Genomic DNA, 16,431 nt, shown 5'->3' on the forward strand with positions numbered 1-16,431 from the left:
TATTCGTGAGCTGCATTTTACTTGATCATACAGTGCCTTCGTTCATAAATCACAAGTGTGAAATTGGCTTACTAAAGATTAAATTGCTGCTGTTTAAAAAGTCTTCAAGGTTAAGTCAGAGCTTCTTAAGTCGATGTGTAAGCATTTTGTTTATGTGCCTTTTTCCCAGAAGAGTGTCTGATTTTCATCAAATTCTTAAAGAGCTCTGCAAACCTAAAACAGAATAGAATTCAGAATAGATTGGGAACACTGATGACTTAGCCTAATTATCAAAAGTTCTTATATTCCCAACAAATACATTTCTAAAACCAAAGCTATGAAAAAAAAAACACTTTATTTAGCTTATGTCACATTAAACTTCTTTCTGCAACAGTTCCATAGACATTAAAGGCACACAGCAAAGAAAAAGTCATACCTGGAGGAATGGAAAGCAGATACCCAAATCTGCTTTCACACAACAGCAAACATTCATTTGTCAAAAGGCCCATAATTAACAGCCTGCTTAATGGTACAAAGCATTCATCTGAAAAAAAAAATCGTAAATTATAGCGGGCTCTGAGGTGCACAGGATCATCAAATAACAAAGTTACAGGACCTACAGTCATGGCACTTAGACACCCAGCAGAGAGAGAGAAACGCAGCAGCACAGACTGTAGGATCACAGGAGCTGTTCCAGGCTAGCATCATCAGACCTTGGTCCTTCCCATAAAGGAAGCCCACCATCCCATAACGCTGACTGGCCCCACAAGTAAATAGACATTCCTAAAAAGAAAAAGGATCCTTGATTCCAATCCAACAAAAAGGGTTATAAGGATAACACTGCAGAGAATGCACATCTTCCAGCTGCCACAAGAGCTAAAGTTCCAGCAAGTTGGAGAGCTATACGAATAAATGCATGTGTTTACGTGCTGCAGTAAGCCAGACTCAGGAAGCATTGGTGCCTAAAAGGTGTGAGAATTTTACACAGGTAAGTTTCCAGGGAATCTACCTCACAGCAACACATCTGGGGAAATAGTAGCAGACAGGAGGAAGTGACAACAGTGCTGCCCACAAGCTTAAAAGCCCAGGATGGGAGGGCAGGGATGAGAGAATTCATCTTTTTTTCCCACCTGTTTCCAGGGCTGTTATTCTGTAAAGCTTTGTACAGACCCATCTACATGGAGAAGGTGGATGGTACAGTAGAAGGCAACCACAACGTAACCGTCTCTGCTCCGTGCACCGAGACTCCGCTCAAGCAGCAGACTCCTGTGGAAGCAAGTCTATAGCAGGAGCGGCTTCAGGCAGGCTGAAGACCTGAATTCAGGTCTAGGTTCTGCCATAAGGAGTTGTAGATCTTGGGCAGGTCTGTGTACCCCTCTGGGCTTTACACATGTATAAAAGATGGCACTGAACTCCTCGTCTACAGGGGTATTCTGCAAATGAGGCCACAAGCAGGCCCCACTTTGAAACCAGAGTAGCCACACATGTCAGACTGCATTTGACGAATGGATTCTGCAGTCTAAAAATATTTTTCCTTTAGTTTTTTAAAGTTGCAATGATTACTTTCAGCACTGGAACTTCAACTGCCTATGTTCAGCTCTGTCACTTACTCCCTATATGACTTTGAGCAAATCTGCTTAGACTCTAGTTTCCACAGCCAGAGAACTGGGGTAATAGCACTTAGTATGGGGATTAAATATGAACGTATGAGGCACTGAGCACTGTGTCTGGCACACAGTCTGTGTTCCACAAATACTATTTTTAGGTATTAAACAATGTATTTTTATCATTTCCTTCATATAACCTTTATAATGTCCTTTTAAGATTTTTTAGCAGCTTAAGGAAATGTGTCAAATCTTATATAAAAATGTTTGGTTTCAAAATAGACTAGAAACTGAGGGTTCACCTTTGAATTTGAAAAAGTGTTAATATATGCAAGTTTCTTAGCAGATTAAAATAACCAAACTGTTTTCACATGCTAGAACATTCTAGAATTGCTTCAACTTTATATATATATATATATATATGAATATATAACATAGTTCTGCCAAGAATTGGGAACTAATAATTTTTTTTATGAAACTAAAAATAATTGCCCTTCCAGTTGAGTTAGCAAAGGAAGGAACCCAGATAAAGACTGTCTCACCGAAGAGCTTTTGTTGATTTTGCATTATTTTTTAATACAGTTAAGACCCTCCAGAAATGTTTTTAAGCTAACAACTTAATCTTCTGTTCCTACCACAATTTTTGAAGAAAAATCAGTTCAAAATTACTTTAGGGTTGAATCCTTTGTAGTTAGTCCTGGTGGACACTGAGCATGGGAGAGGCCTGAGGCCAGACAGAGAGGATGTGGTGAAGGCAGAGGATAGAGTCAGAACGAGGACAACGCTCGGTGCATTCTCCCGGGGGGCCCATTGAGGGTTCTCTTTAGGGGCTGCCAGCTCTCCTGGGAACCTGCGTGAACACTGTCGTCAACACTGTGTTTTCTGTATTAAGAATATTCCATGTTAATTATTTTATTAAAATTTGCCTATGTGAGTCCTATATTAGACACATGTTTTTGGAATTTAGCTCAAATCTCACTTATCTCCCACAAGTAAGTTTCTCACACTAAATGATCAAAGTTGAGGAAAGGAATCTCACTGTACGAGTCTAAGACAAAGCTGAGCAACCCTTTTCCATGAACATAAGATGTAGTTGGGTGGATAATTTTTTTCCCCAGTACTCAGTTAATTGTTATTTACAGTTGTCACAGGTCCTATTCTCCCCAGTTAATTCCTTTTAAAAACTGAACTTGAAAACACTGAAATCTGTACTTAGCTATGGAAGAATTTTAACTTGCCCATGGACCATTTGGGTGGTTGGTGTTAGTTGCCCAGATGTCCGACTCTTTGTGACCCCATGGACTATAACCAGCCAGGCTCCTCTGTCCATGGGATTTCCCAGGCAGGAATACTGGAGTGGGTTACCATTTCCTCCTCGAGGGTATCTTCCCTACCCAGGGATTGAACCCAGGTCTCCCGCATTGCGGGCAGATTCCTTCCTGCCTGAGCCACCAGGGAAACCCTTTGGGTGGTTAGATACCCTCCAAATAGAAGACATTTAAGAGAAAGCACTATTTAAGAGAAATGGCTCATCTTTAAAACGAACATGGAGGGTTTACTCAAAACCCACAAAAACAGCAGCCTGATTTTGCAGTTTGCAATCCTTAGAAGAAGGATTTGCAGCAACTGGGAATAGATGTATACACTACATCTGAAAGGGGGAAAGGGCCCTAGGGTATTCAAAACAGAGAATACCTTTAAACTATATACCACATTATCTCAACTGCCTGCTTGGCCTAGATGCCAGTCTAAGAGACAGCCTTGCACCAGGGCAGCCTCTCAGGTTGGACTGACTCACCTGTATCCCCAGCACACCAGGTGAGACCACAGCCAAGAAGAAATGACCAAAAGTGTTAACATCCTCCTCATGGGCTAAATCCAAATATAGTGAAACAAGCAACCTCCAGCAGCATACAGGAGTGTTTGTGGGAGGTGGGCAGTGAGCACTGAAGGACTTTTCATGGCAGCAAGCACCATGTGGGTGACACACAGGGTTTGCACAGACAGGTGCTTGGACACCCGAGACCAATCGGATGCCCTCCTTGGCATCAAAATCCAACCTGAAAAACTTCACTATGCAGTCACAGGGTGGTGGCTTGAATCTCATTCTGTATTATTTTTGTTGTTTTTTTTTCAAACTGGTAGTCTTTTTTATAAGTGCAATTAAGAGAAATTCATCAGCAGATAATTGTTCTTCAAATAACTGCCTTCTTTGCCTCCCCTTTCCCACTCTCTAGCCTCCATCCCCTCGTTTGCCATAGGGGGTCCTAAACTGATTGGAAACAAAGAAAATTGACCTAAAAAACACTGGTTCCCTGGTTCCTATAAAACCTAAAGTATATGCTGTACTGAATCTCACTAAAGCTGCAACATTGAGTCACTAAGAATAATTTCAAATCCCCTCAGAATATAGACAACACTGTGTTCTTCTTGGGACATGGTCAAAGGTTTCTGATACAGCTTTGCTCAACATTTTAGTAAAACTGCATCAATATCAAAATTAACAATTATTCAAGATCACACTGGCAGAAACCAACCTTTTGTTATTGAATGTAATCTTCCTAATGACTTAGATTTACTGTGGTGAGCACATTCTATATTTACTGTTTTCAAAAAGAAAATGTGTTTAATCTCCTATTACAAGGTAATTTTTAAAAACATCACAAAAATCACACATGATTATCTAACTGCTCTCTTCCAAAGTATAGATGCAAACTAGCTTTATGCATTCACTATGCTCCTGAAAATTTGTACAAAAACTTAAATTTTTAAAAAATGAGTTAAAATTGTAATTTCAGAGGTGCTTTATCATTGTGTCCTATTTATGTTCCACTTGGAATAAGAACTAATATTTTACTAAGTTTTTATTTCACCCAACCCACCATATAAATGTTCTCATAAGAAAATATTTTAAAAGAGCCCTAGGGTATAAAAGACTTTTTTCTTGCTATAAATAATTACTCTAACTATTTCTCTTTTCTAATAGAGCTCACAATCTTGTTCAAGTGGTGTGCTCATCCCGTCTATACGGTTTGACCCTGAACCTGACACGCTGATGCTGACATGTGTGTAGCTATTCATCCTTCTGTGGATCAGCACACCTCACACACACATAGCCTGCAGTGTCCCTGTCTCCCCTGGGTGGCTGATGTGGCAGTTGTGGCTGTCCCAGGGAAGCATGGTGGCTGTGACCCACACCCACAGGAGAAACCCCATTCCTGCAAGCACTGGTCCTTTCTCCAGCACACATACTGAACTCCTTGGGACACAAGAGTTTTAAGAAAGGCAATTCCAGGAGCAGAGTATTTACATCTCCACACTTCTTCTCCATGGAGGTGAAAACACACACACATACCCCCCAAATAATTCACAGGCTCTCTGAATGCAAACCAACAGGGGTGAACCTTCAGGAAGGCGGCAGCAAGGTCTTGGGGGAAGAATGTGATTCCCACCCCAGCCTGACCACTGGCTCCCTAGGTCACATTCCCTCTGGCCTTGGACAGAATCATAGCAATGTATGACCATCCATCCTCACAGGCCTGTGAGTTAGGCGTGTGGAACCAGTTAGCTGACGGTCATTGTGGTTTTCAATCCAACAATCAAGCAGTCCAGAAGGCAGCATACAAAGGACTACTCAAAGGACAGCTTAAGTGGCACAGAAAAGGTTAGTCCCCTTCTGTGTGTGTCCTACATTTTCTCCCCTGACAGCCCTTCCAAGTCAGTTTCCTCCAGTCACTCCAAAATCCCTAAGATATTTTCCAAAGAGTGGGAGACAGATGGGAAGTAACGGAGCGACCACAATGATACCCCATGAGGCCAAGCCAGACATAAACCCTGTACTCAAACTCTGTCCCCTGATGACAAGGAGCACTGGCTTTCACACCCTGACTCCCAGGAGATGGGGAGGTCGGGGAAGGGTGGCATTGAGGAGCCACAGGAAGGACCACATAGCAGAAAGCCAAGGAAGCCCGCCTCCTTCTGACGGGGCTCCCAGTTCGTGCTGGAGCTCACGCTTCAGCCTCTGACCTTCTCTGCAGCCTGACCACAGCTCAGGGCTGGGTGTCACTGAGCCTGGGGATTCTGGGAGCCCTCTTTGCTCTCACTGTCCTCCGCCAGGTTGCACTCCGACCCTGTGACCAAAGACTTGTTGCCACGAAGCGTGTGGGCATTCAGCATCTCCAGTAGCAGATCGTAGACGGGGACCACGTTTTTGCACTTCATGTTGAGCAGGTGTTCCATGCCCTTGTTACTGGAGAGACAAAAAGGTGCTGAGGTTCCTTCCTGAAGCAGCCACAGGAAGCCTGACATCTGCCCGACTCTCCCCCATGGAGCGGGTCCTCACCTTCACCCCAGCATGACCCCCAGCCCTCTGCTCTATGGTTCTTGCATCTGGCTCCTCCAATGATCTGCAGGTGAGAATGAAGCCAATGTCCTGTGGACCATGGTGTCCAACCACCCACCCCCAACAACTTGACCCATAGTGTGATGGGGTCTCTGAACACCACAGTTACATCTTCATGGTCTTCGAAAACACTGAACCATTGCTACTGGGAGAAATAAGGGTTAGGTTCTGAGGGACCCTGGTCCCAACATTTTCATCAGCCCATTAATACATAATCTTGTTTCTTCTGAGTTATTGTTTAAAGGCCCTTATTTAACATAAATCGTTGATTCATTAACATTTCATTCACAGCCTATAGCACTAAAATTCATGCCTGAACAAAACTTATCTAACATTCATTTTCTCTGTAAGCACATCACAGGCTTCTTGCACTTAAGAACTAGACAGTACTTTAGCACTATTCTTGGGGATCCTTTTTAGACTGTGAAGCCTCCAACAAAGCACAAAATGCCAAAACAAGGTACTAAATAGACCATATAACACATCCTTGTTTACACTCTGAGAGCAGAAATGAGAAGGCAGAGCAAGCAGCACCTGGTATGACCTTCGCTGGGAACATAAGTGTGGGTAACTCAAATTTTCTGCCAGTCTGCACATGTCCTCGAATGACCTCAAAAGCACCATGAGTATTGATTTGGGGGTTACAAATACATTTTAGCAAGCAGGCAAATTCACAAGTAGAGAATCTGTGATTAATGAGGATGGACTGTTTCTGCTCTGCAAATGCTCATGTGCTGAGTAATCATTAAAGACCGCATCCTATAAGGGCCATCAGCGTGTATCATGATGATGCCTGCCTTCCCTTTCAGGAGTTCCTTTTCCCTTCAAGGTGGCAATTCTACCTTATCCATCTTGAACTTGCAAAACCCTTTTTCCAAAGCTCTTCACCCTTCTGTGAGCATCTGCGCCCTCCCTCCCACCACACACCCAGTGGAGCAGACCCCACAGGGATCGCACCTGGCATGCCTGACGTGAGAGAGGAGCATCAGCAGGTTAGCCAGGCGCACGGACTGCTGCTGGGAGGACATGCCGCTCTTGGCAATCACCCAGACCAGAGCGTCCGTCACGGCGTTCAGCAGATGAGTCAGCTTCCGGCCACTGTCAGCCTCTTGGGGTGCTGTAGCTGAAGGGTACATACCTGGACAAAGAATTAAAAAGCCAAGAGTCATTGCCCTGAGAAAACAGAAGTCATGTGCTCAACCATTAGGCATGTGTGTGCTAAGTCGCTTCAGTCATGTCTGACTCTGTGTGATCCTATGGACTATATAGCCTGCCAGGCTTCTCTGCCCATGAGATTCTCCAGGCAAGAATACTGGAGTGAGTTGCCATGCCTTCCTCCAGGGGATCTTCCCTCTACATTCTCCAGGAGGGAGGCCAAAGTGGTTTCGGTTGTTCTGACATCTGCGTGTCTGGTGAAACCTTAAAAGCATGGCTTCACCTCTGCATGCTGTCTATTCCCCCAAGAGTCAGCCCTGTCATTGAGCTGGAAGGGAAAGCTGGCTGAAGGCAGGTGGACTCAGCAGCCTCTCAGAGGGCTGCCAGGTCCATAAGTGTGGCCGTGCCACAGTAGGAAACGTATCCAGCTGCCTCAAACCATGACATGGTACCTCTCAGCTGCAGCAACAATACCCATACGGAGATGGCCAAGAAAGTGAGGTTAATCCAACTCTTAGTCCCTAGGAGGGCCACTGGGTAACTAAACAAGCTAATCACCACTGCTATGCAGCCCCCCATCCCTTACATGGCAGGGCCACTGCCACCTCACCTCTGTCCAGACTCTCAGCATTTCACTTCAGGTGACGCTTGGTGGAGCAAGAAAACCACTGATTTGCAGTAAGACAGACCTACTTTATATTCACCATATTTTGCTCTCTGACCCCTGACCAGTCACCTGGCTCTTCCAGCCTCAGCTCCTCACTGAGCAAAGCTTACAAGCACGTGAGTCCTGAGGCCCCCACAACCACCTCATGAGGTAGGTCAACTGCCCCTTCCTGCCTGGTCTGTGTTTAATTCCCCTCTGACTCCAGGAACTGAGATACCTAGCCTCCTGAAAGTTACAAAATAACAGCTCAGTTGTGTATCCTTGCCCTTACCATCCCCCTCCCCTACCAACCCTGACTTTTTGATTGTGGGCAACAGGGAAGTAATTAGCTTCTCTTCCAGGCTTCGGATTTCAAAGAATAAATAGCAAATACATGAAATCAACACGGGAGCTGCTGACTTTTGACTGTGATGAGAAGGAAGGACCATCTACAGAGTTTGTTTTGGCAGCTTTTGTTCTCTACTTTTATTGGCATTTTCAGTTCAATTAAGGCAACTCAGTCTAACCCAGTTCAATTAAGGCAATGGACATACTGAACCACAACCATGCCAGTGCACCGCTTTACCATGTCCCTGGGGGCACGTCCCTCCATAATGTCTCATGATGCAGATTTAAGATACTCATTGGCCCAGAAGCTGCTGCTCCAAGCCACCTGTTCACCTTGTTCCCCACAGTGACTCTTCCTGACTCCTCCGCATCCTCAAGTCTCCCACTGTCCCTCACGGCAGATGAGCTGCCCTCTTACTGCCCCCACCCTCCACCCAACATGCCACTGAGTAACCAAGATGGAAAATGCAGATCACAAAGCACCCTTCAATGACTTCCCAGCTCTTGGGGTGGAGTCCAAACCACTTAATGCCATTACCGGGGTACCAGGTCTCTCTCCGCTCTTTTCATCTGCAGTTCCCAGCACGCCTCAACTTGAACCGTAGGTGATGCACTGACCATGCTGAATGTTCTGCTTAGACCCGCTCTTTCTTCCCTCTCGTTCATTACACCTCCTCCTTTCCACACCCCCTCCTCCGGCTTATCTACATCCATTCCTTCTCTAGATTCCATACATTCCGTGTGCCACAACTACTGGTTATGAACTTCCCTGTGGAAGCTGACGCTCCCAAGACGCCATGTGCTTCCCCAGCAGAGGGTATCACATTGTGCCACAGGCTGGAAGTCCTCATTCACATGCTCTGACCCTCAGCAAGACTGGACATAAGTACTGGGGGGGGGGGGGCACAGACCCTGTCCGTTTGTATGCCATTCTACCCCATCACTGACTGCAAAGACTGGCATGGAAGAATTAGATGAATTTACATAGATTCAAACTTCTAGTCAATCACACCATTATAATTGAAATTATACATATGCATGTTAATGCATATTTTAGGTACATACACAGAAAATTATTAATTAAATGAAAATATAGCAAAAATTCTTTTAAGCTTAACTTCCTTAAAATTGATCCTGGCTTCATGAACAAGTGCTTTCTTGTAACTACCCTTTTTAGCTAATTCTGCTCCATGTATTTCCACTGCCATAAATAAATCTTATCTCTGGATTCTAAAAGGAGTCAAAATTGTGTACTTGTACATACGTTGGTCTAAAGTAACAAAAAGTGAAAACGTAAAAATACTTGGCTACTATACAAATGTTCATAGCAATATTACTCATAATAGCCTAAAAGTGGAAATGTCCCAAATGCCCATTAACTGATGAATGGATAAACAAAATATACATCCATATACTGGAATATTTTTTGTTGTCTAGTCACTAAGTTGTGTCTGACTCTTTTGTGACTTGCACAGACTGTAGCCCGCCAGGTTTCTCTGTCCACAGGATTTCCCAGGCAAGAATACTGGAGTGGGTTGCCATTCCCTTCGCCAGGGGATCTCCAGATTGAATCCTGATCTCCTGCATTGCAGGCATATTCTTTACCCTTGGAGCCACCAGGGGCATAAGCTTATAGATATGCTAAAAACCACTGAACTGTATGCTTTAAATGACACTATGCTTTAAACTCAGGACATCCCTGGTGTTCAGCAGTTAAAAATCCATCGGCCAATATAGTGGGCGGACATGGGTTTGATCTCTGGTCCAGGAAGATTCCACATCCTACAGGGCAACTAGCCTTCCCTGGTGGCTCAGATGGTAAAGAATCTGCCTGCCAATGCAGGAGACCGTGGTTTGATCCCTGGGTTGGGATGATCCCCTGGAGAAGGGAATGGTTACCCACTCTAGTATTCTTGTCTGGAGAATTCCATGGACAGAGAAGCCCGAAGGGCTACAGTCCATGGGGTCACAAAGAGTCAGACACAACTGAGCCACTTTCACTTCACAGGGCAACTAAGCCTGTGTGCCACAACTACTGAGCCCATGCACCCTAGTGCCCATGCTCTGCAACGAGAAGCCACTGCAATGAGAAGCCCGCTCGCCACAACTAGGGAAAGCCATGCGCAACAACAAAGACCCAAAGGAGACAAAAATTTTTTAAATACAAAAAAAAAAGCTCCTCAGTACCTCCCTACATCTGACCAAGGCTCCTGTCAAATTACTTGTGTTGGTTATTGGGTCATGTTCTTCATAAATGAGCAAGCAGTCACTGCCAAGGGTGAGCCCTGGATCTTCTACAGGCTGTGGAGCCAGTACAGCTCCACACAAGGCTCAGGGTCCATCACTGATGAGGGGTTTGGGGATAGGAGTCACTGTGGTTTTGTAAAGTCATGTGCTATATCAATTTTATACATGGGAAAGATTTTACATACAGAAAGATTAACCTATATAAAATCATCCTGGGAAGGAACTAGGCTGTAGAATAGCGACCTTGCTGCCTGACTCCCTCTTTAGTCAGCAATGCTGCGCCTGCACTTTGGACATTCATGTGCGCTCTGACTCATCAAAATGTATGTACAGAGTAATCACTAAGTGGCAGGCCCTGGGAGGGGCAAGGGAGAAGACCCAAAGCCCCCACGCCCAGGACACTCACTGCCCAGACACATGGGAAATGGCAAGAATTAATCCCCTCCAGCCCCCAAGAATAAAAACATCAGATTTCATTTTAGAATCAAATTAAGTTACTTTTCCTAAAACTAAAGAAATACAGAAAAGTCAAGATCTTGGCACAACACCACACACATACCAAGGAAAATAAAATAAAGTCAAGGACACAGTTTCCTCTCCTCTTTATCGCTTGGGAACAGCTGTGTGCTCCTTCCACCAACCCACCTGCTGACATTCTGAGCAGCACATGGGGAGAGCTGGGAAACACCCCCCTCCAACATTTGCCACATCCTTAGTGTTCAAAGGATGAAGATATAAGCTCACCTTGACTGAAAGCAAATAAATCAGAACAGATAAAGTGTTTAATAAAAATTTCAGAACACTGACCAAAGGAAAAATGTTCTGGCTTTTGGGAGGCATCTGGTCCCATCATTTCATGGCAAATAGATGGGGAAAAAGTGGAAACAGTGACAGATTTTATTTTGGGGGGTGCAAAATCACTGCAGACAGTGACTGCAGCCATGAAAATTAAAAGGCACTTGCTCCTTGGAAGAAAAGCTATGACCAACCTAGACAGCATATTAAAAAGCAGAGATATTACTTTGCCGACAAAGGTCCATCTAGTCAAAGCTATGGTTTTTCCAGTAGTCATGTATGGATGTGAAAGTTGGACTATAAAGAAGGCTGAGTGCTGAAGAGTTGAAGCTTTCAAACTGTGGTGCTGGAGAAGACTCTTGAGAGTCCCTTGGACAGCAAGGAGATCAAACCAGTCAATCCTAAAGGAAATCAACCCTGAATATTTACTGGAAGGACTGATGCTGAAGCAGTACTTTGGCCACCTGATGCTAAGAGCCGACTCATTGGAAAAGATCCTGATGCTAGGTAAGATTGAGGGAAGGAGGAGAAGGAGGTGACAGAGGATGAGATGGTTGGATGGCAACACTGACTCAATGGACCTGAGTTTGAACAAACTTCAGGACAGAGTGAAGGACAGGGAAGCCTGACGTGCTTCAGTTAATGGGGTCACAAAGAGCTGGACACAACTTAGCGACTGAACAAGATACGACCATCTCCTCTATCACCACCTCCTCACCCAGCACCATGAGAATGGACTGGTGTTGAAAGGTGACAGTGATATGGACCCAGCAGGCTGATGACCGCAGTGCTCTGCACCCGTGTTCTCCATCAAGAAGAGAAGACCCATCTGATCTCTTCAGTGTCCTTCTGTGGATCCTTCTGTGCCATGGCCTTCTCTACCCACCCATGTCATGAATGAACCAGAGTGAACCAGAGATTGAGTTGCTACCTCTTAAAATTTTTCTTTATGTAAAATAAGAAAATCCTATTTATGTAAAATAGGATAAACAGGTTCTAACTATTTCTTTCATTTAATGAAAAGTTTCATCCATATGAAAATTTTGTAATAAAAAGTTACAAAAGCTTGACAACTCCTAAAATTATTTAAACAGATCTTATTCCCAATTTTAAATATCTCAAAAGACTTTTTATTTGAAGATTGATTTCACTGTGTTTCCTAGATTCAGTAGCCTCTAATTCTATTCAAGGGAGGACTTCTCTAGTTTTCAGGTTTCTGGGTGATGAGATGGCTGGTCTCATGACTCTTAATTTGAATATGTTATTACATTAACTACAACACTCACATAACACCTTCACGTTTCTAAAACACCTTAACAATATTTTAACAGTTTGTGTTAAATGTAACATTGCTGTTGTCTCTGAGTTTCAGAAGCCACATCAAAGACTGAGTATATATAATACAGCAATTGTAGGTGCTTGCACATCTTACCTCTGCATGGTGGAGGAAGATTTGCTGAGAGGGAAGTCCAGGTGGTACTGTCCTCACCCCATCTCTCCTCACAGAAAGGAACATGTACTTCTCCTAAGCTTGGTAAGGATCAGACACCTCATTAACTGTAAGAGTGTATAACCTTATTCTAGACCAGAAGCATTGTATCTAGTTCATTACCACTGAGATTTTCTTGGGATCAAGTTGAATTTAGAGATTATTTGTGAGGAGGACTGACCCCTTAACATACTCAATCTGCTAACCCATTAATATCTCTTCCCACTTACTTAGAATTTCATTTCTCTCAGCAATGTTTTACAGTTTTCAGTGTGTAGCTTCACATCTTTTGTCAAATTTATCCTAAGGTTTCATAATTTTTATGCTATTATAAAGGATATTGATTTTTAATTTCAAATCCCAATTGTTCACTGCTTCCATAGAGAGATAAAATTATTTTTTATATATTTCCCCTATATCCTACAATGCAGGAGACCCGGGTTCAATTCTTCGATCAGGAAGATGCCCTGGAGAAGGAAATGACAACCCACTCCAGTATTCTTGCCTGGAGAATCCCATGGACAGAGGAGCCTGGCGGGCACAGTCCATGGGATCGCAAGAGTCGGATACGACTAACAAATAAACCACCACATCCTTCAATCCTGTTAAACTCACTTTTTTGTAAACTCTTACTAATAGTTTTCACATGGGTAGAAAGATGGTAAAGAATCTGCCTGCCCATGTGGAGACGCAAGAGACCTAGGTTTGATCCCTGGGTCAGGAAGATCCCCTGGAGTAGGAAATGGCAACCCACTCCAGTATTCTGCCTGGAAAATTCCCTCAACAGAGGAGCCTTGCAGGCTACAGACCATGGATGGGGTCACACAGGGTCAGAAACAACTGTGCAACTGAGCACACACACAATTTTCTACACAGATTATCATGTTTTCAAATAAAGAGTTTTACTTCTACCTTTATAATGTCGATGGATGTACTTTTACCTCTTTTCTTGCCTTGTGGCACTAAAACTTCCAGTAAAACACTGAACAGAATTCATGACAGTGGATATTCTTGCCTTGTTCCTGATAACAAGTATAACATTAGCTGTAGGTTTTTCATTAATGCCCTTGATTGGGTTAAAGACGTTTCTTTCCCTTTACTAGTTAGTTGAGTGTTTTTAGCAAGAATGGGCATAGATTTTGCCAATTGCTTTCTTTGCACTTACTGGAAAAATCATGTGATTTTTCATTAATTACTCTGTTAACATGGTAAATTATGCTGATCGATTTTCAAATGTTAAAGAACCCTTGTATTCTTTGGAAAAATCACACTTGTTTGTTATATACTGTTGGATTCTACTTCTTTAAAAACTTTTGAGAATTTCTCCATCTGCGTACATGAGAAATATTCATCTGTTGTCTTTTCTTCTAATATGCTGGTCTGGGTTTACTGTCAGAATAATGAGTTGGAAAGTTATTCTTGGCTCCTCAGTTTTCTGCAAGAACATGTATAAACTTAGTATTATTTATTCCTTAAATGTTTGGTAGAATTCTTCCAGAAAAGTCATCTGTGCCTGGAGTTTTCTTTGTGTGAAGGTCTTAAACTAAAACTTCAGTGTCTTTGATAGATAAATAGCCGTTCAGAGTTTTTAAGTTTCTTTTTGATTGAGCTTCAATAACTTGTATCTTCCAAATAATTTGTCCATTTCATCTAATATTCAAGTTAATTGAATATTAACTTGAATATTAACTTAAATAAAGTGTTTATATTATCTTATTCTTCTTTTTAATATCTGAAGAATAACAACGTTACATGTCCCACTACTAATATTGGTAATTTGTATCTTCTTTCTTTTCTTATAATCAGTCTGGCTAGAGGCTTATTAGTTTCATTGATCTTCTCAAAGAATAAGCTTTTGACTTTCTTAATTTTCATCTACTATTTCTATTTTCTGTTCCATTGTTTTCCACTATATCCTTTATTATTTCTTTTCTTCTGCTTACTTGGGATTTCATTTTCTCTTCTTTTCCTAAGTCTCTTTAAGGTTGAAAGCTGAAGTCTTTCACTTCAGACCTTGATTTCTAATTGAAATATAGTTGACACACAATTCTAAGTCAGGTTCAAGTGTACTGCATAGCAATTTGGCATTTGTGTACATTATGATTTCACCACAATAAGTTGAGTAACCATCTGTCTCCAAAGATATTACAATAGTATTGACCATATTCCTAATATTATATATTGCTTCCCCATGGTTTTCTTTTTTTTTTTTTAATAACTGCAGGTTTGTACCTCTTAATTTCTTTCACGTTATTTCATGCTCTTTTGCCTCCACCAACCACCTGTTTGTTCTCAGTATTCATTTAGTCTATTTTTGTGTTTTGCTTTTTAAATTCCACAATATAAGTGCGATCATACAGTACTTCTCTTTCTCTGATTTATTTCACTTAGTATAATGCCCTCTAGATCTTTCCATGTTGTTGCATAATGGTAGGATTTCAATTTTCAATATATGAGTAATATTCCACTGTGTGTGTGTGTATACACACACACACACACATATATGACATTTTTTTATTCACTCATCTATTGATGGACACTTAGGTTGCTTTGATATCGTGGCTATTGTAAATAAGGCTCCAGTGAACGTTTGTTTTGTTTAGTCACTAAGTTGTGTCTGACTCTTTTGTAAGCCCATGGACTATAGCCTGCCAGACTCCTCTGTCCATGGGATTTCCCAGGCAACAATACTGGGGTAGGTTGCCATTTCTTTCTCCAGGGGATCTTCCCAACCCAGGGATTGAACCCATGTCTCCTTCATTGCAGGCGGATTCTTTACCACTGAGCCACAGGGTAAGCCCTCAGTGAACACTGGTGTACATAAATACCAGAATACACATTCTCTTCAAGTACACATAGAACATTCTCCAGGATGGATCACAGGCTAGGCCAGAAAACAAGTCTTAATAAATTTAAGAAAATTCAAATTACATCAAACATCTTTTGGCTGTAACATTGTGAGACTAGAAATCAACAACAAGAAAAAAAAACCCTGCAAAAAACACAAACACATGGAGTCTAAACAGCTACTGCTAAAAATCAATGGGTCACTGAAGAAATCCAAGAGGAAATAAAAATATACCTGGAGACAAATGAAAATGGAAACACATGATTTGAAATCTATGGGATGCCACAAAAGCAATTCTAAGAAGGAAGTTTATAGCAATATAAGCTTACCTTAGGAAACAAGAAAAATTTTGAGAGGTTCCTTTTATTGGAATATGAGCCTTGAATGCTATAAATTTCCCTCAACTGTTGAGTAAGTTGCAACCTCCAAATCTGGCCTTGTTCTACTTTTTTCAGTTAGTTCAAAATGCTAATTTTGATTATTTTTCCTGTGATCTACAGATTTTTTAGATATATGTTATTTGGTTTCCAAGTGTTTGGAAATTTTCCAAGATCGTTCTAATATCAATTTCTAATTTAGTTCCATAGTGTCAAAGAAAATACTTTGTATGAGTTAAATTCTTTTAAATATATTCAGATTTGTTTAATGGGTCAGAATATGGTCTATCCTGGTAAATATTCAATGAACACTTACGAAAAATGTGTCTTCTGCTGTTTGGACGTTGAGTGCTTTTAAAATGTCAATTAGGTAAAGTTGGCTGGCAGTGTTATTCAAGTCTTCTCTATACTTGCTGATTTTCTGTCTACTTGTTCTATAGATAATTAAGGGGTATTAATATCCAACTCTAATAAAGGATTTGTTCATTTCTCCCTGTAGCTTTTTTTAAATGTTGATGAATTTTGTTTTTATTTATTTATT

At 42.0% G+C, this 16,431-nt stretch overlaps 1 protein-coding gene across 1 annotated transcript in view; it reads right to left on the reverse strand.

Annotated features, from left to right (window-relative positions):
- Positions 1-16,431, reverse strand: part of ESR2 (estrogen receptor 2) — a 103,839-nt gene continuing 87,408 nt past the window's right edge. The window contains exons 11-14 of the mRNA XM_081509861.1: positions 6,943-7,123; positions 5,610-5,832; positions 416-523; positions 1-213 (exon numbers count right to left, since the gene is read on the reverse strand). Of these exons, the coding sequence (XP_081365987.1) occupies positions 5,646-5,832; positions 6,943-7,123 (368 nt within the window). The 3' untranslated portion in view covers positions 1-213; positions 416-523; positions 5,610-5,645. The remainder of the gene's footprint in view (positions 214-415; positions 524-5,609; positions 5,833-6,942; positions 7,124-16,431) is intronic.

The sequence above is a fragment of the Giraffa tippelskirchi genome, chromosome 7 (assembly GCF_054371585.1).
Source record: "Giraffa tippelskirchi isolate mGirTip1 chromosome 7, T2T-mGirTip1v1.2.pri, whole genome shotgun sequence".
Lineage (NCBI taxonomy): Eukaryota > Metazoa > Chordata > Mammalia > Artiodactyla > Giraffidae > Giraffa > Giraffa tippelskirchi.